Consider the following 19,569-nt stretch of genomic DNA (forward strand, 5'->3'; position numbering starts at 1 on the left):
ACTCTGTGCTCCTCCAATGGTATCGAGGTGATGTACATTTAAATCTGCAAATTGCCAAGTTGTTAGGCACTGAGGAAGGCTTGAATGCCGAAATGCATTTGCTGAAATAAATCTTTGGAACGTGTCCCGTGAGTGCTTCGCGTCTTTGGGAGCTTGAATTTTGAAACGTGTTTTTGCCCACACGTAAGCGATTTGTTGCACCCGCCGAGAGTTCAACAGCTTTTGGGTGAAATCTGGAGCGAACATATATATATATATATATATATATATATACATGCTATTTTCTACAGCAGAGTTAGAAGCAGCATCAGCAACCTCCCCATCAGATAATGACTTTGGATCCGGGAAAATAGACCTACAAGGGGACTTTTTAGTTTTGTAAGATTTACCTTTTATATGTATGTGCTTGCTTAGGTCTATTCGAAAACCTGATTAGCCACCACATAGAGCTCCCAATAGCGCTCTTCTTCTTGGTTGTTTGTAAGACGCTTCACAAATATCAGAAGCCTCCTCATCATGATCTGGATACAGGCATTGTGCATATTCATTATGAGGATCTTTTACCTACGCATTTCTCTGGACACAATGCCTAGAGGGCCTGAGAGGTAATTAGTTCTTGGAGTTTCACTCCGAAGCAAAAGCTGTGCTATATTCTGGACCCCTCAGAGCATGATCTCTGTTTTAAAAGAAGTTAACTTAAAATAGGAACACCCATTATGAAGACTTGGAGACATATTTACAAGGGCATTGTGCCACTGGAACGTCACTTTTTCCGACGTTCCCGTGGCGCAAAGTCCTGCTCTATATTTACAAAGCAGCATTAAGCCACTTTGCATGGCTTCATGCCCCATTGTAAATATCTTCCACTTTCAAGCAGGTATCTGCGTCAAAGTGGCGTGCAATGGGTGTTTCTGTGGGCATTCCACCGCAAAACCCATAGCTTTTGACGCTGCCTCAGATTTACAAGGATCTGTGAATCTGAGGCAGCGGCAAAAACTAACGCCACTAAATAGCAGTCGTTAAATTGGCACAACGAGGAGAAATACTTTTATTTCTCCTCGTTTTTGCTCTTTGTATGTGAGCTGCATGCTGCAGCACACATAGAAAGAGCAAATCGCCTGTAAAGATTGTTTATGTGCAGGAAGGTGTCCATTCCTGCACATAAACAATCATTCTCTGCTACACAGACACCCTTGCATCATGGTGCATGGGTGCCTGCATTGCAGGGAATCATCCCTGCAATGCAATGCAGGCTCCCTTGCACTATGGCATAAAGGTGTCTGTGTTGGCGCTAGGCAGCTTGTTTTTGCGCCAACACAACGTAAAACACAGGGGTGCGCTGTATTCTTGTAAATACAGCACATCCTAGACTAGCTTAGGCGGCTGCTCTCTTTCTGATAAAGCGGCCAGGGCCTGGAATGCCTTGCCCTTCGAATTACGAAACATGGAGAGCCTCAGGGTATTTAAAAAACAATTAAAAACCCTGCTATGTAAGTAATCTTCTGCTAGGTCATTTCTTTCTTTGTTTTTTTCTCTTCCTCTTCTACCATTTGGCTTTCGCGCCGTGCGCGTTATAAAAAGAGATTAACATAACATAACATGTCATTTGTGCTTATACCGCGACTTGTTCATCTAGACCACTGCTCCTTTTTGTATGTATGTTTTCTTTTTGTAATGCTTTTTTGTTGTCACTTTCAATAAAAAAGATTTCCCCCACCCCACAAAAAGAAATGACATTCATGGAGCTCTGAAGCCTATTAGTGAGATACTTGGTGCAAGTCTACTGAGAGGAAAGTTGCTCCAAAACGTCTTACGTATTGCAGAAGGAGCCATGGACTGAGAGCTGAATGGCAGACATCAGACGAGGAGCGGTACTGGTATTAGGAGGGTAGATCATAACTGAGTTGAAATGTCAACGAGAGCGAACAGTTAAAGTGATGTATGTATGTTAAAGATTGTTGTTGTTTGTCTTTTGTGGCTCCAATTACCCATTTATATTTATGTGATATGCTGACTACAGTATGTTTTTGGAAGCAGTACGTTTGAAAACTTAGTAAAAATGAATTAAACAAACAACTGCTGTGAAGACTGGGAATATGTTTTCCAACACAAAACCATTAGGTAGGGCAACAGGTCTGCAGAGGACACCCTCAGGCTAATGGAAGTAAGGTAGGGATCTTCTTGTTCTGCAGCGTAGAGCCAAACACAAGAAAACAATCCATTCAGACCTTAGAAAAAGAACCTTAGATATGGCTTATACAATCCTGCATTAATAGGAACGTACTAAATATATGTAATGAAGAGCCCCAGTGCAACTCTGTAAAAGAGACATCACTAGAGGACTTGGTGTTAATAAAAGAATGACCTATTCTAATATCCAGAATATAGTTGAATAGTGTCTCTAGCTAGTGAGAAGACCCAAGGAAAGTTTGGTGTACATTTATACAAGAATAGGCAGAAGGAAAAGGGTGATTAAAAACAGTGTAAAGGAGAGACATAAAGAAACTCCATAATCTGCACCATTTATCTTGGTAGGTGGAGCAATCAAGGCTACAAAAGGGTAAGAGGAGACGAAAGAAAGAATAAAGAAAACAGGCTTTGGGAAATGAGGGAGGGTGAGGAAGTAGGAGTCAGAGCGGAAATACCACATTTTATTCCTTCTGGGTAGAACTACATTAAAAGAATCAACAGCATTTCGACTTGGTATGGTTGATGGTCTCCAGAGAGAAGACTTGATGAATTGGTACAGAAGTAACATTTTTATGAAGGCTTTTGTGCAGAATCAATAACAGAAATAAAAGTAGACGATAGAGGTGTACAAGCATGTCCAAAATTAGAGAGGGAAAAGGACGCGAGGCCTTTCAGACAAAAAGCAAACTAAAGAGGGTCTGGAATGTGCTCTCTGGTTTTCTTTTCTGGATATAATTTTTATCTGAACAGAAAAAAGTCAAACAATTGTGTATTCGGAGGGGACTCCTGACCCTTATATGCAACATGTTGCAAAATGCATGATTAGCATCAAAGACATTTTTGTAGTGCAGTAACATTTCTTTTCCTCTACTGGACTGAAATAATTTGAATACAAAGCCGCAAAATGATAAAACAAAACACATTTTTTAAAAGTTTTCTTTTAAGATAAAATAACATTAATAATAACAGGTTAAATAAATAAAAGCAAATGGTATAAACAACATTTTTCATTCTGTTATAATGTACTAATATGAAAAATAGGACTTTGAGCTCATCCCTTCGGCGTAGTTCTGTTCCATATAGACAAAAAATAATACTGGGTGGTAACAAAAAGTCAAATGCATTGCTTACAAATCAGTGCTCAAGGGCAATTCAAACGAGACATGTTTTAACAGCACAGTAGTGACCAAATGAAGGAATGCAAATATCAGTAATATACATTTTATATAAAACTTTAGTTTAAAAAGTCGAGCTTGACTCTGTTACTATAAACGGCGTGTACGCATGATATTTTGACACAGCACATCTGAAGACGTCATCAGATAATGCTGAAAGGCTCACTGCACATTATTTTCTATAGTTAGCAAATACTGCAGCTTTAAAATAAGCTGCACAATACTTATTTTATCTCTTCGAAACTGTAAACGCAAATCAGTAAAATAATGTAAAATATATTCTTCCCCCCAATATTTCTCTCTTTATTTTACATGTTAAGATTACACTTTCTAGACTGGTTATGTACATTTTGTCAGAAAAGTTTCCTTGCTGGGGAAAGGTCACAGTTTTGTTAGTTTGCCAGGAACGAAGATTTTGGATGGCAGCTGCTGGCAAGCATAGGATTTGCATACTAGTTATTTATTCAGTGAAAGTTTTCACAGTGCCTTTAGAACCAGGTTAGATATCAATCCCTTTGACGAGTGACGCCTCCAGCGTGATGTTGAACTCCTGCAATGTCTGGAGCACTCGAATTAAGGAATTTACAAGAGTGTGATCCTTGATCAAAGCTGTGTCCTCGTACATTTGTGCTGTGATTGGGCAATCAGCGAGCAAGGCAATCCAGTGGTGTAGGAGGTGGTCCCTGAGAAGACAGTTTCAAAAGATAAGAAAATAAATAAATTTTTACTCTAGTCTTTGAGATAAGTTCTTTCCTTTAAACTTGATTTTAATTACGTATGCACCAAGGTATATATGGATGTATAAGATATTACAAGTCACAGAGGAGTTTCATGACCATATAGAGGACAAGGCCAAAGGCCGAATTCCTTTATAAGGTTATGGAAATCAGAGGTGACTTGCAATAACCTTATCATGTACGGCAGTTGGGTACTTTATTCCTTATAATGCATGGTCACACCATCACCTTTACCACTAACCACTTAAATCCTTGGTGTGTCATTCTTTCATATGAAAGAGAGAGCATGTTTGCAAACATGAAGAATACAAATTGAAATGCTAGTACAAAATTAAACACAAAGCTTTTAGATACTTGTTGCAAAAAGATATTAAAATCAATTTAATACAAGACAGTTTAAAAAAAAAAAGATATAGTAGCTCGGAATGTGTACAAACATGCAGAAAGATTCTAACTTTTCGACAATTACCTAAGTAGTGCAAAAAATAAACATGTCAACATAAATATATTCCTTCTGCTTGTCACTATACAGCAAGAAAAACGGAGCAGAAGAAAGAAAATCAATTTTTATTCTGTTCCTTAAACAGCTGCTTTAATTATGCTCCATAACCTGAGATGCCTTTCCCCTCGGCTGGCAGCAAGCATTGTGACATCAGAACTCAACTGTAATAAACATATTACAATTGAGTTTTGACGTCATTTCTTTATAATAGGCGACTAGGTGTGTTACAAGTTGCCTATTAAATTAAAAATAAATTTGACACAGTTTTTTTATAAAGGGATGGCAGAATCCCATGTATTATATGTACAATTGCAGATATGGTAAAAGTAAACATAACTAAGGAGTAGCTACATAATCTTGATAACAAGTCGCATAGTGCCAGCGGAATGCACTCCCACTCCTAAAATTGTGTCCACCAGTGAGTTCTTATATACCCAGTAGTCAAGGGCTTCAAGTAGGATAAAGAGGAGACAGAGTCAGTAACACTGCCCCACTCACTAGTACCAGAATTTGCTGCCCGATATACTGTTTCTGGTACAGGGTCTCTCTTTTATATAAGCCTTAAAGTCATATTGTGTTCTGCTTTCGACTATAAAACAACTGGATCAGAAAGAATACCTCCAAAACTGTTAGGTGAGCTGATCGCTACCTTTAGAAAGACACTCTTGTTGAAACGGGACAGGGCTCACTCGAATCTTGCACAGACTAAATAATAACTGCCACAAGTGTTACTGGCCGTTGTTTGATGAACAAAGAGAAGGTAATGGGAGCTTAAAAGAACAATCTAAGCTCTACCCTACAACATACAAAGGACATCCCAGTCTCAGGAGAGCAGAAAATTAAGCATACAGGCTTGCGTTCAGTTGTGAGTTTTATCTCTGTTATCGGAATTCCAGTTGGACGACATAAATGAAGAGTTGAACCTTATAATAGGGGCCTGAAGGACTTATTGACACCAGCTATAACCAACAGGGACAAATGATGGAGTTGGATAGGCCCTATTGACAACTTTGACTTGCCCGCATAGCCCCTTGTGAAATTGTCATATCCTCATGACTCAGACTGATTCAACCGAACTACTTCCACAGTCCCCAGATGCTGTGGCAAGCAGAGAAACTCTCCCATCCTTCCTCTTTCCACTGTCCAAGCATGGACGCAGATTCTTTTCATATGACCTGGCAGTGCCCCCCGATTGCTGAATAACGGCACTATATAGTGAACTCCCGGACCCAGGTCTTGGGATACCCAGTCAAACAGTCACCTATACAGGCTCTCTTGTGGGTGCTCGACAATTTGGGCGACACTACGGGAGAGCAGCATTTGATGGGCATGGCTTAGGTGATTGCTAAAAGAGACATAGCTCAGAAATGGAAGACAGCTGGTCCGCCCACGCTTAACGAATGGCAGGCAGGAATGGATTGGTGTAGAAAGATAGAGGAACCTCTCTACATAGTCAGGGGGTGGCCAAGCAAACATGTGCCGATCTGGGGATGAAGAAGGGAACATTACGGGCTTGGACTTCAATGATTTGTTGTATACTTGTAAGAACTATTGAGGGTTATAAGAAGGCGCTTATGCGTGACATGGTGATGTATGTTTTCTATATATACATAAAATCAATAAAATTGTTAATAAAAAAAAGCAAAATTGACAATTTTAAAATGTCCTGTGGAAAGAAATCTGAAAATGGAGGATAAAAATGATGTTGGCGTTCTTATCTTGATTTGTCGGAGCAGTGCAACTGCATCAAAGGAGTCTAGCATGGATGACTGGTAGCCCCATATTAAGCACTGGTAAAATCCAACTAAAAGAGAGCATGTATATAGTGAAAAAAAGACAAAATAATATGTTGGAGTCCAGCATATCATTTCCTCTTTTAGAAATAAGACTACATTTTAAAATAGTCCAACTTTCTGATTAAAAATAAGTTTTTGATTTTTGCATGAGTTTTTGTCTGTGAATTGAATAAAATACCTCATAATTTGTGGATTAAATGTACACTTGTTTGTGTATTTCTGAGTATTGTTTTGAGGATCAAATCATATCAATTGCTTAGGTTGGGGTCCCTAGATTCTAATAGTGAATCAGTTGGGGTCCAAAGAAGTCAAAAGGTTAAGAACTAACTGGGGGTTAACCCATAAGGAGGGTGATATGCAACATAACTTGTAGCCAGTGTTTGGAATGAAAGACCTTGAGAGTTTCCAATTACTAATTTGCTGGATTTTCTTATGGGCATACAGGGAGACACACTCTCTAATTCCGGCTGGTTACCGCCCCCATACAAAAATCCGCAATTTTGGTTTATGTCCTCTGAATGGTTTGTAAACAGTCAAACCTGGGAATGCTGGGTACTTTTTTTGCTGGTTTTCCATTGATTCTGGTGACACATTGTGGCAATGTACTGTGGAGCTGATTGGTCTATGACCTAAGAAGGTCAGAATGTGGCATGGATTCCAGTGTGGAATCAGAAGGGCTATCGTGGGGGTTCTGTAAGTGGGAGTTGGAGATGAGCTGTTGGTGGATGAGGTGCCAATAAATCCACTTGCTTAACTACTTGACCTGCCTCCTACTTATTCATATCCTCGAGGACACTACATTTATTTGGCGACGAGCGGGAGTAAAGGCACCTCAACATCGACTGGGCACTAACCTCTAGAAGGTGTCTGCGTGGATTCTGGAGCTGTTTCTCATCATCTCTGGTCGTGAGGAGGCGCAGTTGGAGGCCTATCTGAGTGGCGTTGCTCCGGGTACGACACAGCGAATTTCTTTGTGGAGAGGATTTTTTCGGCAGGAGGAGAACAGCTGGTGGTATCGAGAGCGCGTGACCGCTCTGTTACATGGATTAATTTTCAAGGCCGTGAGCGCGAGGCTTCTGCGTGCTTGCAAGGGAGTTGCCAAGGGAGACGCGAGGCTTCTGTGCTCCGTGATGCATCGTTGTTCAAGGCCGTGAGCGCGAGCGTTACCAAGGGAGACGCGACGCTTCTACGCTCCGTGATATTCTTCGTCTTTCAAGGCTGTGAGCGCGAGAATTAACAAGGGAGACGCGAGGCTTCTGCGCATGTGCCAGTAATTCCCAGATGGAGGCTTGGATGTAGCCAATGAGAACCTCGTTGGGGGCCATTTTGAGTCGTTGGGAAGATTACAATGCACTTGTGAGGAAACACCGTGTTTGGAAAAGGCAGAACTTTGTGCTCATTTCTCTTGGAACCTGTGGGAATCTGCATAGTATTCATACTTCATTGGAAGTGTGTTTATAACTTGTTGTTCCCTTATGTGAGCCAGCTGGTCATAATTACTTAAACATTTTATGGAAATTTTGGATGGGTTAGTGCTACCAAAGGTGGAACTGGTCGCTTGTTTAAAAAAAAAAAGAGAAGGAAAATTTTTTTTATTTCATTTTTCATTCTCTCTTCCTATTATTTTTAGAGTGTTCTGATTTGATGTTCATTTTTAATATTTAAGATTTAAAAGAGTTTGTTGGCATGCAGAATGTAACACAACCTCCGTTTTTTCTAACTAGTCCAGGTGAGCCGAATGTAAAATGGCAGAAATGGAAAAAGATTTTTACGAATTATGCGAGGGTTTGTGGCACGAATCTCAGTGCCGAACGCAAGCATTCGTTATTGTTGCATTGCCTTGGGGGTGAAGGTCAAGAGGTTCTAGAACATTTACCTGAGTTAAGTGCTTCCGAACAAAGGAACCTCAATGAGTATGAAATATGTATTGAACAATTGGACCGTCATTACCTCCCAAGGCTGAGCACGATAATGGAGAGGTATCATTTTGGTCTAAGGGGGCAGAAAAAAGAGGAGTCGGTTGAGGAGTATGTTTCGGCTCTGAGGAAGCTTGCTTCTTCTTGCAAATTTGGTTCTGCTGTGGAGGAGAGGATTAGGGATCAGTTTGTGTTGAGGTGTGCGCATGATGATATCAGGAAAGAACTCTGGTTGAAGGATGAACCTCCACTCGAGGAAGTTATTACTATTGCCAAGCAAGTTGAGCACATGAGGAAGTGTGTGGACGAGTTGAATGAAGAAAAGTGTAAAAGTGAAGAAAAGAGTAAAAGTACTGTGGTTGAAAATAAAATAGAAGAAGTGGTATGTCAAGTACAAAAGAGGGAGGTTAAGGGTAAAGATACTAGTATATCTATGCCTAGCAATGTAATCAGTTCTCCTGTTGGAGGAAAACCTGTGTGTTTTAGATGTGGACGTTTTGGACATTTTGCTAACTCAACTTATTGTCCGGGACTGAGAGCCATCTGTGTGGTCGGAAAGGGCATTTCGCTAAATGTTGCAAGGGTAAAGGCAATAAAGATAACAGTGTAACTGCAAGAAATCAGCCTGAAGTAAAGGTTGTCACATTTCAAGTTGATGCAAGTATAAGTGATCACCCTTCTCATGTGGTGGATATAGAAGGGGTACCCCTTAATTTTAAGTTTGATTCCTGTTCGCACCTGACAATTATTGGAGAGGATGTTTTTATGCAACATTTTGTCAATGAGGTGAAATATTTCAAGAATGATCTTTCTCCCATGGGGTATGGTGGTTTACCTATAAAAATGTCTGGATATTTTGTGGCCACCATTGAACTTTGTGGGAAGATGATCGCGGGGAAGATATATGTTGCTAAGCGGGGTGATTCTCTTATGGGTTGACCTCATCAACGTCTATTGGGGGTATGGTTAAACCCAAATGCCTCTCCACAGGTACAGGTACAAGCGGTTGGGGATACCTCTCTCAAGTTTGTAGAACAGTTTGCTGACATATTTAAGGATACTTTGGGGTGTCTTAAGGGATACAAACACCACATCAAAGTGAGAGTAGGAGCGGTACCTGTAGTGGCAAAAGTAAGGAGGATTCCGTTGAATGAACAAGCTGGTGTTCAGAAGGAGATAGATAAATTGGTGAAAGCAGGCATAATTGTACCGGTTGAAGCCACAGAGTGGTTGGCTCCGATAGTCGTGGCCAAGAAGGCCACTGGCGAAATTCGACTTTGCATTGACTTGAGGGCATTGAACAAAGAAGTCATAGTGGATAAGTTTCCCTTACCGAACATTGATGAGATGGTTGGTACGTTGGGTGGGGCGAAATTCTTTTCAACTCTTGATCTGGCCTCGGCGTACCATCAAGTTGTGTTAGATGATTCCTCCCAGGATCTCACGGCTTTTGTTACTCCTATGGGTACTTTTAAATTTTGTAGAATGCCGTTCGGGCTTGTGTCGGCGGCTTCTGTGTTTCAACGAATAATGTCACACATTATCAGAGGTCTTAGTGGAGTTAAATGCTATCAGGATGACCTTTTGATTTTTGGAAACACCTTACAAGAGCATGATTGTCGGGTTTTGGCTGTCTTGCAACGTCTAAGGGAAGCGGGTCTTACTCTTAGGAAAGATAAGTGTAAATTTGGGTTGCAGGAGGTAAATTATCTTGGACATTGTATAACTGGACATGGAATTTTTCCCAAGAAGGAATTGGTAGAATCCATCATGAATGTTTCTGTGCCGGTTAACAAGGAAGAATTGCTTTCTTTTCTTGGTATGGTAGAGTTTTACGGTAAATTTATCCCTGGTTATGCAAGTAAAACTCATGCTTTGAGGAAATTGACTGTACAAAATGCGGAGTTTTTGTGGTCAAGTGAGTGCGAGGAGGAGTTCCTTTTGATCAAGAAGGAGTTGAGTAAAGCGCCAGCTCTTCATGCGTTTGTGCCTAGTGATCCGACGGTTATTATGACAGATGCTAGTGAAAAAGGGTTGGGGGCAGTGCTGCTTCAAAAGAAGGATGGAGTGGATTGCTTGATTGCTTGTGCTTCAAGGTGCCTAAGAGGGTCTGAAAGGGGTTATTCAGTTATAGAGAAAGAGTCCCTAGCTATATTTTGGGCTTTAAGGAAGTTTAAAAATCTGGTGTGGGGTGTAAAGGTCTGTGTTTTGTCGGACCATAAGCCCTTAAAGGAGGTGTTTTCTAAGAAAGGTCTGGACTCCATTTCTTCTAGAATAAGGAAATGGATTATTTCTATACAAGAATTTAATTTTGAAGTTGATTACATTCCAGGTGTGGTCAATAGGTCTGCTGACTGTCTTTCTAGGTTGGTTGATCTTAAAGGGAGCAATGAGGAGGATGGTGAGGATGATAATGAGGTGGTTAATGTCTGTGAAATCACGGATGGTACTGTCTCCCAAGAGGATTGGAATACGGAGATAAAAAGGATGATGAAATTTCAAGAGTGATGGTGATGTTGAGGGAAGGTAAACGGTTGGAGAAACCGTGGAGTTTAGTTTCTGATGAGCTTTCTGTGGTGGACGGCTTACTTTCGAGGGGCATGAGGTTGGTTCCGCCGTTGGGTATTAGAGAGAAATTGCTCAATTTTGCCCATATTGGTCATCTTGGGATTGTCAAGACTAAGGAACTGTTGAGGTTGCAGTTTTGGTGGCCTGGCATGGATATGGAGATAGAGAGGTTGGTTCGAGAATGTCCTGAATGCTGTGCTAGTGATAAGATTTTGAAGACTAAACAAACCCCAATGGTGTGCAGGAAGTTACCTGATCATCCTTGGGATGAGGTTTCTATTGACATTGTTGGTCCTTTGCATGGGGTTTGTGACACTCCATATCTAATAGTGGTTCTGGACTTATACTCTAGGTGGGTTGAGGTAGGTGCTGTTAGGGATGTGTCTACGGTGTGTGTCATCAGGTTTTTGCAAGAGATTTTCAACAGAGAAAGTTTTCCTAACAGTATTCTTTCGGACAATGGGCCTCAGTTTACCTCTGGTGAGTTCAAAGATTTTATGGTGAGATGCGGTATTCAACATAAAAGGTGTGCCATATATCATCCCGAAGCTAATGGTGCAATAGAAAGGGTCAACAAGACTCTTAAGGAGAGTATTCAGTTGGCAAGAGCTAGTGGGTTGAATTGGAAGGAATCTCTTCAAGATAGAATTTTGGCTTACCGTGTGTCCCCTCATTCAACTACTGGGAGATCTCCTTTTGAGTTATTTAAAGGGAGAGTACCTAATACTTTGTTGTGTCCTGGTTGGATGAGGTTAAACAAAGGTTTTGTTGATAATCAGGTAGGGAGATGGAGGGATAGAGAGATAGAGAAGCAGACTTTGCGGAAATGTTATGTTGATGATAAGAAAGGTGCCCAATTTCAGGTGGTGAAGGTTGGGGATTTGGTTAAGATAAGAGCTCCTGTGGGGTGTCAACCTTGGTCGAAATATACTAATGTAAGACCTGTGGTTAAGGTGTTCAACAACGCTGTTAAAACAAGTGATGGCAGGATTTGGAACAAGAGTCGTGTTGTAGTGGTTAATCCTGTTGTTTCTGTTGGTCAAGCAGATAGCGACAGGTTAATCTCCGGTCCTGGGTCCTCTGTTCCTTTGTCCTCTGGTTCTAATTTGCCTGGGGTCTTGAGGGGCATCCGGGAAAGAAGTCAAAGGGTGCGCAGACTTCCTCTGTATATGAAGGACTATGTTAGGTCATAGGTTGGTTCTGTTGAGTGTGGGGAGGCCCATTTGCATATGCATATGTCACATGTTAATGTTTTACTGTGAAGTTTTTTTCTGTTCATTTTAGTAACATGTTACTCTCTATCTTGATTTTGTGTGATACTTTCTTTTGTTTATTACCATTTGCAATTTTGTTATTATTATTGTTGAGGGGGAAGATGTGTGGCAATGTACTGTGGAGCTGATTGGTCTATGACCTAAGAAGGTCAGAATGTGGCATGGATTCCAGTGTGGAATCAGAAGGGCTATCGTGGGGGTTCTGTAAGTGGGAGTTGGAGATGAGCTGTTGGTGGATGAGGTGCCAATAAATCCACTTGCTTAACTACTTGACCTGCCTCCTACTTATTCATATCCTCGAGGACACTACACACATCCTCTGACATTTTTCAGCTGTTCAAAGGGGGAGGGCCGGTGTTGACTCTGGGGTTGGAGACCAGGGGATTAGGCATAAGAGGGCAGTGTAGGGATAGGTCAGGGAGGAATGTTGCCAGATCCCCATGTGATGATGCAGGAGCTATATGGGGCGCCAGGCAGTACTGTTGCCCACAGTCCATGCCGCAGCAATTTCACCAGGTATGCATCTGCATGAGCATGATGCCAAGGACATGGCATTATTGGATCCAGAGACACAAGGGCTAACTCTAATGGCTCTGAGCAGTATCCTACCAGAATTAACACTCTGGGTGGGGCAATCTCAGTTGTAATCTATTCCTGAGTGGAGGGGGTCAAGGCCGAAATAGGTGACAAAATGGAATGTAAGCAATGGGTAAGACCTGAGGAATATAAAGGCATGAAATCAAGTGTAACTCTTTCCAGTTTATTTACAAATAGACTAATAAAAAGAACCACGGATAAAGTAGGTACTTTTGCCAAATTAAACAAAAATGTTTTTAATTAGCTTATCTATTTATCTATGATGCATGTCGTATGTACATATCCCTCACAGCATATTTCCACAACGAGGTCCATAGCCATGAGTAAGAGACCTAGGGCCTGATTTAGATCTTGGAAAATGGTGTAGGAAAGTGCCCCTTTTTAACATGGTCACCCTCCACCTTTTGCCTGGTATATGGAGTGATTTCGACTGGAAGATCTCTTCCCTGAAACTGTACAATTGTGTCCCCCAGTTGGCAATACCTTTATCGCTCTCTTTAAATCCCTAGTAAATGGTACCCCTGATATCTAGGCCGTGAAGTACTAAAGAGGGTCCCCAAGGGTTGCAGTACGAATTGTGCCACTCTAAGACACCCCTGACCAAACTCATGTAGGGCTGCCCTCGGAGGCTGTGTGTTTTGGTGCAGACAAAAGTGAAAATACGACATCCCTGTGTGCCATGTCCCCTAACATTGCATGTTATATTTGTAAGTCACCACTACAGCAGGCCTTACAGGCCTAAGGCAGGGTGCCTTATATTACACGTGGGGACATATCTACATAAGCAGATATGCCTCTGTGCTTGTCAGTTCCAGTGCTGCCAGTACAAGTGATCAGGGAAGCCATTTTAACCCAAAGGCTGGACACTGGTGAAAACGAGTTCCCCAGCTACAAGATGGCTGCACTGAAAATAGGGAAGTTTGGTATCAAACATCTCATATTCACAAACCCACCCTGATTCCAGTGATGGAATTGTGAGTACATGTACACAGAGGAAACCTTAGAAGCGCTTTCTTCAAACCTACCAGCCTCTGGGGTGTCGGCGGACTGGTCTCTACCAGCTTGCCACCCGATACACATTTCTGACCTCCCAGGGTGAGGGCCTCTGCTCTCAGGACGTCGGAAACAAAGTCTGCACAGGAAACAAAGGGTGCTTACACCTCCTCCCTCGGGCTGTCCTTCTAATCAACATTCCAAGGCCGGGGAGCTTCAAAGAAGCCCACGCCTCTGAAATACACATCTGGCTCGTCTCTCAGGAGAGAAAGCCGTCCCCCTTTGTCCAGAGCCCTTTGGCACCTGAACAGGTGGGAAAATTAATCAGGTAGGCGTGCCCACCCCCAGGCTAGTACCACCCCATAGTTGAGCTAACTGAAGTGACCACGACTTTTCAGAGTTAGCCATCTTTGTGATGGCAAACGTAGGAATTGTGGAACAGTGTTATGCCCACTTGCCACAGGAAGTGGTCATATAGGGGGTGTAGTGACCCCAAGGGTAAGTAGTCCATTGGCTACTACTCTACACTTCCCTAACACCCCTAAGTTCAGTATTTAGGGAAGCCCCTGGCATCAGAGAGACAGATCTGCTGACTTGAAAGAAGACGGACATGAAGAGCTGTAAAGAGTAAGATCTGAAGCTGCAGCAACTGACTTGCCACCAACCCTGCCGACTTTGACAATTGCCCCAAAAGACAACTTGTCCTGCAGCTGCTGAGTCTCCCTAGCCTGGGAGGCCTACCAGCACTTCACCCAGGAACCAAGATCTCTCGAGAAGCAGCGGATCTGCTTCCCTGCATCCTACAGGCAACCAAAGACTCCTGATTTAGTGTCCCCAGAAACCCAAAGCCTGAAGACACTACTGCACCTGCCGTCACAGCCCAAGTTGAAGTGAGCCAACAATGTCATAGTGGTCCCTCAGCCCTCCAGAGACCGAGTCCACTGTGGTTTTGCCCCCAGCAAACTCTCCAACGTACGCAGGTCTTCTCTACTGCAACTGCTCCCAGTACGGAAAACCTGATGCCTAAAGACACCTCTGCACCCAACACTCCTGGGCCGTAGAGAAGAGGCCTAAAGGTGTCCTTACACCCCAAGCATCATGAGGCCTGAGCCCTCTTGTTGGTACCAGCTCAACTGGCCTCCCAGTCAAAGCCTTTATGCAAAGACCAATCCCATAGAGTAACACAGGGCTCCCAATTCTGTTTTGCACCCCTGCACCCAGCTGCCCTAGCGCTGCTGATGGTGTTCTACTGGTGATGCTTTGGACCTTGCCCACCACTCACCTTAACTCTTAGAGACTGGTCCCGTAAGTCGCTGTACTGTACCTGAATGCCGCACTATCTATTCCTCCCATAAGATAACAATGCAGCTTCTGAAAATTATCTTCTTTTTAAATGTAAAAGTATTTCTATTGAAAAACGTGCTTACCTGATCGAACTGGTTTTGGTGCCTAATTATATATAAAGAAACGTGTTCTTTTTATAAATTGGTGTGGATCTCCTTATTGAGTTGTGTGTCTCACGTATTGACTATTGTGTGTATTTGGGAATGTGTAACACTCCCCTCTGATAAGCCTAAAGCTGCTCGACCACACTACCCCCCTAGAAGAGCACAGTGGGATTGCTAGAGCAAGCTTCTGTCCACTTATAAGGGAAACCCTGGGACTCTATGCACAGTATATCCCATTTTGATATATCATATAAAGAGCCAGCTTCCTACAGAAGGGTTATTCCGTCACAACGGTGACGAATATCCCATCCACCAAAATATAAATCCCATTATATTCTAAGGGATTTATATTTAGCTGAACAGGATATCCGTCACCGTTGGGATGGAGTAACCTGTCCGCCAAGATCTAAATCAGACTCTTAGTCCGGGTTCTAGGGCACTTCAAAATGTACCCCAGTATACAGTTTCCAATATTCCCATTTACATTTGAGCTTTTTCTTTGGTTACAAACGTCAAGTCAGCAAGCAGTAAACTATTTGTGTCAGGAAGCATTAATGTGAAGCTATTAAGCATTCCATAGGGTAAGCCAAGTATCACTTACATTAAAATGTGTTTGTAGCTTTCAATCATTTATAGGTTGGGAGACACCCAATTTGCTATGTGATGCCTGCTTCCGCCGTCTATGCAGGCGTGCAGTGATTACTGACACTTATGAATGCTGTGGGACCGTTTGGCGCAGTGGTGAACTTTGAGATGAGAGCGATGGGCAATCGGATCTCTACACCGGTGTGAGTCTAGGATGGATGCCCATCATTCCTGGGCCTAAAACGCAGCGCCGGCAGCCTGCGATGTTACCAACCGGCACACCTGCTCCAATCTGCTGCTTCAGGGCCTGTGGGGATCCTGCCTCCCTCGGTTCTACTCACGAGAAGAGACAGCCAGCTATCGCCTCTGCCCGAGGCAAAACCCGGACAGAGGCTGTGGTGCCCCACACAGGGTGAGGAGGGAAACAGGCATCTGGCACCTCTCTGATGGCGTTGGCTGGGCAAATGGCCAGCCCTGAGGCGAGGAAAGCGCTCCACCAGGGATAGCTGCCCAAGGGTCAACCACTGGAGTGGGGGCCCTGCACACAGAGGGTGTTTACACCTCCTCCCACAGGATGACCTGCAAATTAGCATTCCAAGTCAGTGAACTTCAAAGAGCCCACCGCCATTGGTATGTGAATCTAGCTTCCCTCAGAGGTGAGGAGATGCCCACCCCTCCTGTACAGGGCCCATTTGGTGCCAGGACAAGCAGAAAAATTAGCTATGCTGGAGGCATGTTGCGCTGCCTGGCTGAGCACACCTCAAGGGTGACCAAGCCTGACGTGAATGCAAAGTTAGAAATTCCACCATATTGTGTGGTGGAATTAGGATTTCTGGGTCAAGGTGATGCCCACTCCCCAAAGGAAGTGGTTCTCTAGGGAATGTAGGGACCCCAGGGATAGGTAGCCCATTGGCTACCACCCCTCGCTAACTTTACCACCCCATAATTGAGTATTTAGGAGACCCCCCTGATATCAGGACTTCAGATTTCGATACATCAAGAGAAGGCGTGGACGAAGAGAACAGCCTGACTGCTGCCCCCAGCAATCGTAAAAGAAGCAAGCTCATCCTGCCACTGTGCAGTCTCCAAAAAACCCTGAGGGCTGCCAGTGCTTCGCCAATTGCTTGAAGGAGCTTGCTTGGAATAGAGGAGCTACTCCCCTGCAGCTGCAGGCATCAAAGACCCAAGGTGCGGCCCACCAAGTTGTCACTCCCCGGCCAGCCAACAAAGCCACTCTCCAGGAAGAGGATCCTGTGCTCCTGAAGGTAAGATCTGTCCTACCAAGTGAGAGGACACCATGGCTAACCGGAGCCACACAGGACCAATACTCGGGATACTGGACCCCATGCAGCAGTCAAGGATTGTTGTGCCCAGTGCGGACACCAACACCGAGGAAGACCGACTTGCACGTCAAGGGACTTCAGGGACAGTGAGATCCACTTCGTGAGTGGCCCAGTTGTCCTCTTTGCCCGTCTACTGCAAAACAAAAACCAAGACGTGAGTCTATGACTGCCGCCATCTGACGCCTCAAAGTACCTATGTACCCGTGCTTCAAAGCCGAAGTCCAAGGGAGGTGGCACTGCCAACGGAGTCCCCAGACCCACAAGAGATAAGCACATGCTTGGGTTTGCCCAGACTGGATTTCCATTTCCCGCCTTCAGCCTCTTTTTGCAGGCCCCCTCCAACTGCAAGAGACTTCAGCACTGGATCCGATGCCAAAAGACACCACTGCAGCGAGCCCCACAACCTGAGGAGAAGTGGACCAAAGGTGTCTCCACGTGCCCGAGGATCTCAAGGGCCGAGCAACCCTGTGGGTTCCCCCAGTCTGGCCCCCGAGTCCCAGCTTGCATCCTCTTTCTGACTGGACCGTTCTCCCATTGAAGTGAGACGGACACCTGAAGCCGTGACACACCTCTGCACCCGGACTCCCCAGAGCCTCTCGAGGTGACCTGTTGGTATGGCCTAGAACCTTGCCCCATACTCACCTTAAGTCATGAAGAACAGTCCTGTAAGTCGCTGCTAAGTGCCCGAATGCAATACATATTTTTCCTCCCTAGGATAACATTATGGATCCAGAAATTGTTAATTTTTGAAAACTGTAAAATTCATAACTCGAAAAGTACTTACCCGATTCTGATGATCTTGGTATCTAAATTTATATAAAGTATGTGTTATTTTTATAAATTGGTGTCAGATTTCTTAGAGTGTGGTCTCACTTGCTGCCTTTTATGTGTGTAATAAATGCTTAGCACTACCCTCTGATATGCCTAACTACTCGCCCACACTACCACAAATGAGAGCATTTGGGGTGTCATTTGTTCCTTTGTAATTCCTTTGGAGTTTGGCAGGACTATCTGCAAATTGTACCTTATTTTGAGTGCACTATATCGAGAGCCAGCTTCCTACACCAACTCTGCAGGACTCGACATGGAATACATGTTTCTTCAAGGAAACAACATGAGAGAGGTGTCTTGCGCAGCACTGTGGGACGCGGCCAATACCAAGCCAAGGCTACGAAGTTAGATCTGGAAGCCCATCAATCACTGTTGGAATCCCAACACAAGATCTCTGGATCGAACAGAGTGTATAAACAGTTGAGGCAGGTCAGGGGTGAGCTATAATAACTATGCATGACAGATACAGCGTGGAAACTGCTATAGTCAAATCAAAAACATTATGAATAAGCATTGAAAATGCAATAGGTCTCGCCTTTGATTAAGTTAAAGCCATTTGCTTTGCTAATGGTATTGCATAGCAAAGCAAATGGCTTTAACTTAATAAAAGGCGAGACCTATTGCATTTTTATTGCTTGTTTAATATGTTTTGCCTCGGATTTGCTGCGGGCCTGCCTGCCATCGGGGGTGTGCACAGCACAGCCATGTTTTTAGATCCGTATATCTGCACTGCAGACCAGAAAACGGCAAGCCTGTGAGAGCAGAGCTATCCATTGTAAAACTTCATGTTGATATAAATATGAAAATGGATGACACTCTGCATCCAATTTCCAAACATCTGTAGTTCGATGAATATTAATTTGCAGGCCATTTCCTCGTCATAACTTATTTAGTTTCTAGGTTTTTATCAAAAAGGGACCGTACTTTGCTCCGCGAGCATGAAGCCGCGATGTAATTGAGTTTAGAGTGGCAAAATCACTCAAGAGGCCAGAGCCCCAGAGAGCTCCCTCAAACCCACCTGTCAGCTGATGTTAGATCACGACTCAAACAAGGCATGCCTTCCTGTTCCCGCTAAAGACTTCTGTGGCAAGCACAAAAAAAATCAAACTTCCTCCAAGGAAAAAAAAACTCGCCAACAGCTGCACGGTGTCAACAGCAATAATGATCTGAAACTCAGCTTCGGGGGGATGCTAGTCCGACCCTAATTCTGCGAGGTGTTATCTCTTTCATTGCAGTCCCGTTAAGCATGAATGGTGTGGACACGCTGGACTCTTCACCAACAGGGAAATAAGCGCGATGAGCAGCCCATGGTTCCGTTTGGAAGGAAAAGGGTGGCTTCTGGTTTTTTTCATGTTTGGATTGCTTGTAAATCCATTTTAGACTGAAGTACGGCGGTGAAGTGAGACTGCTTGTGTGTGTGTTTTTTTTAACACATTTCCTTCGTTGGATTCAAGGAGGGGCCTGACGGGGGGAGGGAGGTAAAGCGAAACCACGCCGCTATGCGCGCGCGCGTGCACAACCCTACGCTAATTAAAGTAAACAAAGATGGCGTCGGGCTGTCCACATGCGCGTGTATTTTCTTGTCCCTCCTTCTTGAATTGATTACAAAAGCCC

The 19,569-nt window shown here is 43.6% G+C and overlaps 1 protein-coding gene across 4 annotated transcripts in view; it reads right to left on the reverse strand.

Moving 5' to 3' along the window:
* Positions 1-2,630: 2,630 nt before the first annotated feature.
* Positions 2,631-19,569, reverse strand: part of DENND5A (DENN domain containing 5A) — a 299,668-nt gene continuing 282,729 nt past the window's right edge. For all 4 annotated transcript variants that reach the window (XM_085648154.1, XM_085648156.1, XM_085648155.1 and 1 more), the window contains one exon: positions 2,631-4,048. In XM_085648154.1, coding sequence (XP_085504280.1) covers positions 3,865-4,048 — 184 coding nt within the window. In that variant the 3' untranslated portion in view covers positions 2,631-3,864. The remainder of the gene's footprint in view (positions 4,049-19,569) is intronic.

The sequence above is a fragment of the Triturus cristatus genome, chromosome 3_2 (assembly GCF_964204655.1).
Source record: "Triturus cristatus chromosome 3_2, aTriCri1.1, whole genome shotgun sequence".
Classification (NCBI taxonomy): Eukaryota; Metazoa; Chordata; class Amphibia; order Caudata; family Salamandridae; genus Triturus; species Triturus cristatus.